We start from the raw sequence: 8,707 nt of genomic DNA, 5'->3' as shown, positions 1-8,707 counted from the left end.
TTTTTAAACTAGTTAATGTTAAAAACTAACTGGAATAGTTCAATTAAAAAGTTAATTTATTTTAAAAGAAATCACAATAAGGTAGAGTTATATTAAAATTTAAAAATTCCCAAAAATTACTAAGCAAAAAAGTTGTTCGCATTTACTTAGATATTTACATGTTTCTATATACTTTCTAAAGATTAAGAATAGTTTCCAAAAAAAACGTTACTTGAAGTAGTTTGCAAATTTGATAAGACGTGTAAAAAAAACTTATAATAAAAAGACGCTGTTTAAGTTTATTATGACATTTTTTCAAATGAAACTAAAACAAATTACATTTATGCAACGGTCTATTTCATTTGATAAACTCATACTTAGGTTTTATAACAACTAGAAATTAAAAAAAAAAAATTCAACTCTTTAAAGTTCAACACTTTTTTGCATCATACATTTCATACAACTTTCAAAAAACAAAAATAAACCAGTTATTAAATTCTTATTTTTATAACTGTGTTTATAGAAATTAAAATAAAAATTTTATTTAATTTTGAAGACCTAATAAAAAATGTATGAATACTCAATCTGATCTAGGAACCTTAAATACTATAAAACAGTAGCAAAATGGTTATTGTTGACAATTTTCCTAAAAATTTAATTTTAAAACTATAAATTTTTTGTTAATTTAAAAACAATCAGTCTTACGCTTTTTTTTCTTAAAAACCTTAAAAGCTAATGCTTTAACTGCTTAAAATAAAAAAATACTTTATACACCACGAGGATTGACCGAACTAAAAAACATTAATTTAAGTTCTAAATTATTTAAAGCTAATACCTCAAGTTCAAAGATTGATTAGCTGATTACAACTTACGAAGCTTTCAAAACAATAAAAAGAACAAAATAAAGTGTTTCCCATTCTTTAAGTAAATAAAAGTTTTATTTTCTTGCTGTGGTTTTTATCAATATTTTAAGTGGTAATTTAAACAAATAATGCGCTAGGTTAGAGTTATAACAACAAAAGAAAAAAATATCAAACAACTTATTAATATATTTTAGTCTTATAAACTTTATTTGTTAAGACTAAAAAGTAGCTGTGAACAACAAACGTAAAGTGGTTTCAAAAAACAACTTTAATGCAGTTAATAATATGAAATAATTCAAAGCATTTTTAAGTACAAAATTAACTAAAAAGCTCATAAAAGGTTATAGTTTAAAAGTTATAGCTCGTTATAGTATAAAAAGTTATTACTCACAATGCATTTTGTTGCATTATTTTACTGACTATAAATAAGAACTGTCAATATTTCTTTAAGTTATAATGATGATTTTTTATGCTGTAAGAATTTTATGTGATTATTTTAGTCATAAAAGAAATATACATACAAAGTTATACTTACTATTTAAGTTTTTGTACCAATTATTTTATAAGGATTATTTTAATAAATAACTTATAAAAACAATTTTAAAATGTAGGTCGTTTTAAAAGAGTTTACATACTCTTATATGCATTCGTAGTGCAAAACATTTTGATTACTTTTGAATAAAACTTGAAATAAAAAATAAACTAAACTTTAAAAAAAAATCATGCGAAATCAAACTTTTACTGTAAAAAAACATATATATTCAACATTCACAATATTTGATCTTGCGCGTCTCCACCACCGCTGTTCTCCTTGATGAAGTCTGCCAACAGTTTCGCAATTTGCTGCTCCACCCTCATCCGAACTTCTTCCTCACTCGTGTCGGGGTTTCCCCCTTCCGCATTCGAGTCCGCGCCGCCCAGTTTGTTCTGGATGGTGCTGATGACCATCTTCTCAATGTCCAGGTCGAGTGCCTTCCGAGTGGGGATCTCCATGATCGAGGAGGAAGATTTTCTGTGCTTCCTCGCCTTGTGCCGCTTCCTCTCGTAGTAAGCTCCGTTGCTCCCGAAACTAACCTCTGAAGTTTAATGAGATTGCTTGTTATTGACGTTATCATGGATTTTTTTGTTTTCTTACTTGCTAGAGCAACAACAGTACTAAGCAGGTTTTCCAGAAACAAAGAACTCTGAGTAATGAATACTTAAAAAAGTATTGTTTTGTTTAACTAAAAACTTGATGTCCAAATGTTTTTTTTAATCAAACGGATCTTCAATGGTAACTCTGGTACTAAGTGTCAAAAGTATACATTAACTTCAAATATTTTAATTGATATGTATATAATTTTAACAGTTGACATAAAAAATCCAAAATGTATTAGTTGTTTATTTTTTTAACATGTTAGCAGTCTTAAATTTAGATTTTTACCTAATTATCATTTTTTGTTTATTCATAATTAAAACAGGTTTTACAAAATAGTTTCTTGAAACTAGCTAATAGTATCTAATGAAAACTGAACGTTTAAACAAGAAAAAAATACCAAATTGTTTTATAAAGCATTGAATTACAACTATTCATTACTCATTTTGAAATACTTTTGCAGCAACAAAAAACGATGTTTATAGAAATAAAAGTACTAACAATTTAAAAATGACAAATTGAAAAGACGTTGGGTACACCTGCAAAACAGCATGAAATAAAAAACACATTCTTCATTGAACGTAATAAACTTTTAAATATTGACAAACGAAACCTTGACTCGAATGTGAGTATTTGTCAACGACTTCTTCGTTGTTGCTGGACCTTGTTGATCTTATCGTCGTCGGCACCTCGTACGGAAATTCTTCATATTTTCCCTCGTCCATGTATTGACCAGCGAACTTTAGTTAAAAATAAAAGTGAATAAAATGGTGAAACTAGAAGATAAAAATAAATTAAAACTTTAACAAAAATTTATTACAAAAACTAGCTTTGATTGTTTAGTGTAGCATTCTAACAAGTTAGTGAACTAATGATTACATGTTTATGCTTTATATGATTCAGGTACGTAAAGAAGACAAAGTATGAAAGTAAAATAAAGTTTAAATTCACTTTAATGTCTGTATTATATTTTCAATAGTTAAACCTTTTAGCTTTAATGTTTGAAAAAAAAAGATTACACTCAAAATTATATATTTTATAAAAAAATGCATCCTTGTTTTTTCTTATTACCTCGTTTTTCCGCCACAAACGGTTTCTAGGATCCTGCTGCTGCGCCAAACCGCCCTGGTGGCTGATCTCCTTCATCACAAAATTGTCGTAGCCCATTTTCGACCTCCCGCTCCCCTTTCTCCTTTGCTCCCTCCTGCGGATGCTCCCGCTCTCGTAGTCGCTCGTTCGGTTGCCGCTAGAGGTCTTCTTCTTCCTTCTCCGCCCGTGTCCCTCGTGCCGCTTCTTTCTGGCCGCGGACGGGGAAAGTCCCTCTTCGTACTCGCCCGCGCTGTGGCGCCTCTGGTGGTGGTAGTGGTTGATCTCGAGCCGGTCCTTCTGGCTGCTTCTGGGCTTCGGCTTTAAATCTGGGTTAGTTTTTGATATGTGGTTTGGTGGTAAAATATGCTTTAGTACTTTTAAGTTTTACAAAAAGGTGTTGTTTTGTAAACGTGTATACTTTCCAAAATAAACTTATAGTTATTGTTACTTGTTGTTTTATTAAGCTTGCTGTTGCTTTCTAATAAACAAAATAAAAATAACCAGTTTAATAGAGTTTGAAACGAAACAAAACTTATAATAACTTTCAGTCAAATTTTTAGTGGTGTAAACGTTGATTATGATAAGTTATATCACTAAGAAATCTATCTGATGTAAACCATGTTTTTTAAATTCAGCCATTTCATCAAAAGTTTTCTAGGATTTTTAACCATATAAAATGGTAAACAAATTCAACATAAAACTGTGCCGATCAACTCAAGTCATTGAAAACAAACAAGAACTATTAAAATTATATTTAGCGATCGAATTTAAAATCCCCACCTTCGTGTAATGAGCTCGAGCTGTTGTTTTGACTTCTCACGTCGCTCCTGTCACTCCTGTGATGAGACTTGTGTCTCGGCGAGCTTCTTGACGTGCTCAGAGTGTCAAGCGAGTTTGTGTCTGACAAGTTTATAACAAGTTTTTGTTCATAAACTTGTATTTGTAGTTTATGCATTCAAAAAAAACTTCACTAGCTATCATGTAAATATTCTAGATTAGTTATAATCTTAGCGTAAAAAAAAATTATAAAAATAATATTTTAAAGTATTTTCTATTACACAACACCAGCATTTATTCTCTATAAGTGAATGTTAATCATTTAAAACAAAATTAAAAAAGTAACTTCAGTTCCCAAAAAATTACAGATTTTATATACTTTACAGGTTTTTCCTGTGTTTAAAATATATCAAAACATAAACAATCTAAAATAGATATTGTAAAGCAAAATTAGATTGAAAGAAAAGAAACAACAAACAAACTTCTCGGAGGCGTGGTTTGTGTCCCTAAGCTTCTTGTCAAAGGTGCCGAGTATTCCATTCCCTGATTTTATATATTTTTTGTTAAAACGTTATTAATTTAAAAATTAAAGAAAAAGATACTTGTCTGTAGCTTTCCTTTTCTGAAGGGCTGTATGAGCCTCCGATTTGAAATCCATCATTGTAGTAATAATCCCATGAAGTTCTAGATACAAAATAAAAATGATGAATGTACTAGAAAAAGTTTTGTATAGATAGCTTACACGCAAAAACATTTATTAATCGAAAACTGATAATATTAAATATTCTTAGAAATTTCATTAACTTTACCGTTATAAAATAATTAGCGGTACAAAATATACAACAGAATACTTTTATTATTATTTTCATTAACTTTGTCTACATAATATTTATAACAATACCAATTTATTAAAATAAGGGGTTTTCAAAACTAGTTCTATTCTAATTAAAAAAAACTGTTGACTGACTTTTGTTATAAAATTTGTTTATAAGCTTCAAACTTTAAAAACAAACATTAAGTACTAACTTTAGTAAAGTTTAACACTTTGAAAAAAGGTAGGTCAAAGAAAAATTACTGAACTAAACACTTTCTTGTTCCTTTATATAACGTGAAATAGTTTTAAGTTGTTGCCTACCTATCGTATTCAGGCAGGTTCTGTTTGTAATACGGATCGTCTTGGAAGGAGAGTTGAATCCTCGGCACCACGGTCAGATCATCGTCGGGATTCGTGTCCGGCCATATCACAGCGTTCTTACGATGGTCTTTCGACCACAACAAGTTTTTAACCTAAAAACTCTGTTGTTTAAGACCAGCAACTTTAGTTTTATTAAAAATAAAACTTATTGAGTGTAGCATATTAATGTTTACTCTAAAACCATTTCTTAAACCTTTTCAAATTCAAAATATAAAGCTACTTAGTTTGTTTAAGTTAAAAAAATATGTTTAAAAATCAGTTTAAATTTAAAAAACATTTTGAAAGAGCTTACACTACATTTATAAATTCAGTTTAACAATTGAAGTTAATGAAACTTTTTAGTATATACCCTTTAAATAGATTTTTTCTGAAAATACTTTTGTAGTTGGAGAAGTATACAGGCAACTACGTGTTAAGTAGACAAAGTTGTTATAATCAATCGTCTGAATTTAAATACTAAGATGGACAAACTATCAACAAAAATAAAGTGAAAAAACGAATATTATTAAAGAAAAGATGTTTTTTTTTCATTTGCCTAATGCGTATAGCCTTGTCAAACTTACACCAAAAGATAGTTACAATATAAATGAAAAGCTGGTAAATAACTCTTACTTTTCTCATCAAAGTCTGGTCTTTTTCCTTTGCTTTGATTCGCTCCTGCTCTTTTATGATGTCATTGTCGGTGGGAGGAAGATTTCTTAGCCACTGGTTGTAGTCCTCGACCAGCGCCTTCTTGTAAAGATCATCGGAAGTCTTTTTTATCCCATTACTTTTCCCCTTCTTACTCTTTCTTTTCTTTCTTTTAGACTTGACTGGGGCCTGACTTGTGTACCAAGTAGAGTCGGCCCTACTCAAGCTGTGTCCCATTTAAATTCTTTTAATATGCCGATTAGCTTGAAAAACTATCAACTTTTAGAAAAGAACAGCTTTAGTACAAAACAAAAACTTTTAGATTACTATTTTTAAATATAAGTGGTTTTTAATTAAGATAAAAGTTTAACATTTTCTAAACTAAATAATTACAAAACTTGAGGTCTTTTTTAAAAGTTTTACCATTAAGAAATTTAAAATCAAGTTTTCATATATTTTTAATCAACTTATACACTAGTCTTCCGTTTTAGTACGCACTTCGAACAATGCCAAAAAGTGGGAACTAAAGAAGTATGTATATTATTCTAAAGTTTTGTACATTAACACTAATTTAAATACGATACAATCCATCAATGTTTACAACTTGTCAAAATTTCCTTAAAAGGACTAATATTCACTTAAAATTTATTCCTATGAAAACTACTAGAAGTTGTGTGCAATTAAATTGAAAATTTTGTAAGTTATCTTTCGTAGCTTAGCTTAAAATTAAATTAACAATAGTTTAATTGTTTTTTGTCATAAAAAAGCTTTTGTAAACGTTTAGAATGATTTTATAAACTTATTGAACAACCATCTGATTATTTAGTTAATTTTTTTTTGAATGATATTCAGAGAGAAAACGTTTAAATAGAAAAGGTTGCATCTCAAATACAGATTTTTTTTGTGCAAAAATGCGTACTAAGCCAAAAATTCAGTTTAGATTCGATTTGTTTATCGTATTTTTTGTATAGCTGATAAAACTATTTAATTTTTTTTTTAACAACATTTTTCATTAAAACTGTAAAATACTAATAGTTCTACTTTGTTTAACAAGGTTTGTTTAAAATGCAGACTGCATATAATAATTATTTCTACTACGGCTTGTAAAGAACAGTTTTTTTCATTTAATTTTAATTTAAAATCAAAATTAAAATGAACTATATAGTAAAAATTATGAAACAATTATCATAAAATACTGGCTAGCATTATCTGCTCTTGCATATTATAACTTAGTAAGTTTTACAAAAAGATTCAAGTTTAAGTAAATCATAAAACAGTTTGAGATATTTTAAAAGAAGTTTAAGAAAACAAGCTGGTACTTATTTTTATTCGAAGAATAATAGTTTTGTTAATATGTAAATCTTTGACTTTGTTAATTAGGAATTAAAACTGTAACGTTTTAACAACACTAAAGCCTGAGCTAGTTTTTAAACATAAATATCTCACTCATGAAGTTCTAGGAAAACTTATCAAAGCAAACTAATATAAAATACAGCTAGAAATATAAATAGCTAACTCGCTCAACTTAAATAGAAAAACAAAATACAATAACAAAAAGTACTCGCGACTTGTATTTATTACGCACATTGCATGCGTGGCTTAGAGAGCTTTCAGAATGTACAAATAAATCTGTGTAAAAGCAAAGCTCTCATCAAATATTCAAGAAAAAGTCTTTTAGTTGAATTATTCAAACTTGCATAATTACAAAAGTTTTGCATGTAGCGGAAGACAAGCTTATAATCGCGTTTTTGGAATAAGTTATGCAAAACAATTAAAACATAATAAAAAGTGTTTAAAATATTTTACAAAATTGTTAAATTATTTCAACAAAATATCTATATGAGTAGCCTTAAATGGAAAATTACTTTAAGACTTTTTAAACTGAAAAAGCAAAATCAAAACTTTCAAACATAATTTAGTGATTATAATATAAAAGAGTACCAGTGTTTGAGTACAACAAAAGTAGTTGAAAGACTTTGAAATGTAGTTGGTACATAAAAAGATAGGAGTTTTGAATTAAATAAAAATTTTATTACTAAACGTTTACTTTATTTTTAACTGTATATTTTTGAAAAACACGAGTTTTTAAGAATTTCTACATAGCTACTATGTAATAAAATAAAAAAATAAACTAAGCTTAATTTTTGTATCAAAAGATAAACTTTAATAAAGTTTAGTTTGAGTATTTTAGTTATTTTTCTAAGTTTTCAATAAAATTAGAGCAAAAATTTTCGCTTTTAAGATGTTGAAGCTTTATCTATAAAAACTACCTGATAAACGAAACAGTACTATAAATAAACAAAAAACATACAAAATTGCAATGTAAATGATAAAAACTTTTATGATATGCTTACATAAATTAGGGTAATATTTTTTTTTCAAGGCTTTGAAATTATTTAAGATTAAGTTATTTTAAGGTCTAACTTTAAGTTTTAAACTTAAGGTACTTAAAATACTTAACATTTTAAAAACTAAATTTATAGCTAGTTAGTGATTTTATTTCTACAATAATTACTAAAGCATAGCTTAAGCCGTCTGTAAAACAGTTTTACTATATAAATAAGATATTAATTAAAATAAAAAAATTTTACAACAGAAATAGCCAAAGTTTACCACATAGGTTTGTTAACCAGTTTTTAACACATAAGTTTATAAGGGTATCATATGGTGATAGTTTAATAAAAGTTTAATATTACAACTCGCTAATAAAACACGAGCACAATAGTCTAAATAACATTATTGGAACAGTTCAATGTTAGTTTTAGAACTATTTCAAAATCAAAAGTTGCATAACCACTTTACTAAAACATAAACAAAAAAACAAATAACATATAGTTTATTAAGCAATCGTAACACGGTTTTACTAATTCATAACTTTTCACAGCGCTTTGCTACCACGCAGTGGAAAGAGACTTTGCAAATAAATCATAAGCCTTAACCAGTTTATCTTTAAAGGTTTTAAGATGGTTAATTTAAGTTAGACTGTTGTTTCACATTAAAATTTTTAGGAGAAAAATAGAATAAAAAGATTACAAAACT

General features: G+C 27.8%; 1 protein-coding gene across 1 annotated transcript; it reads right to left on the bottom strand.

Moving 5' to 3' along the window:
• Window positions 1–1,610: 1,610 nt before the first annotated feature.
• Window positions 1,611–5,905, bottom strand: LOC145847087 (uncharacterized). The gene is made up of 8 exons (XM_082953503.1): window positions 5,651–5,905; window positions 4,979–5,130; window positions 4,446–4,527; window positions 4,326–4,386; window positions 3,847–3,966; window positions 3,049–3,392; window positions 2,591–2,717; window positions 1,611–1,918 (listed from the first exon to the last, which is right to left on the bottom strand). The coding sequence occupies exons 1-8, from the start codon at window positions 5,903–5,905 to the stop codon at window positions 1,611–1,613; spliced, it is 1,449 nt and encodes a 482-aa protein (XP_082809629.1).
• Window positions 5,906–8,707: the final 2,802 nt, after the last annotated feature.

The sequence above is a fragment of the Thalia democratica genome, unplaced genomic scaffold (genome assembly GCF_965202585.1).
Source record: "Thalia democratica unplaced genomic scaffold, ktThaDemo2.hap1.1 HAP1_SCAFFOLD_794, whole genome shotgun sequence".
NCBI classification, from domain to species: Eukaryota; Metazoa; Chordata; class Thaliacea; order Salpida; family Salpidae; genus Thalia; species Thalia democratica.
This window is presented reverse-complemented; position numbering and strand designations above follow the sequence as displayed.

What these genes read in the sequence shown, in the direction of transcription:
- LOC145847087 (XM_082953503.1), bottom strand. Translation starts at nt 5,905, where the DNA reads ATGGGACACAGCTTGAGTAGGGCCGACTCTACTTGGTACACAAGTCAG. An exon ending in AACCTGCCTGAATACGATAG is followed by an intron (nt 4,528 to 4,978) that starts GTAGGCAACAAC and finishes TTTTGTATCTAG; the next exon opens with AACTTCATGGGATTATTACT. An exon ending in ACAAACCACGCCTCCGAGAA is followed by an intron (nt 3,967 to 4,325) that starts GTTTGTTTGTTG and finishes TAAACTTGTCAG; the next exon opens with ACACAAACTCGCTTGACACT.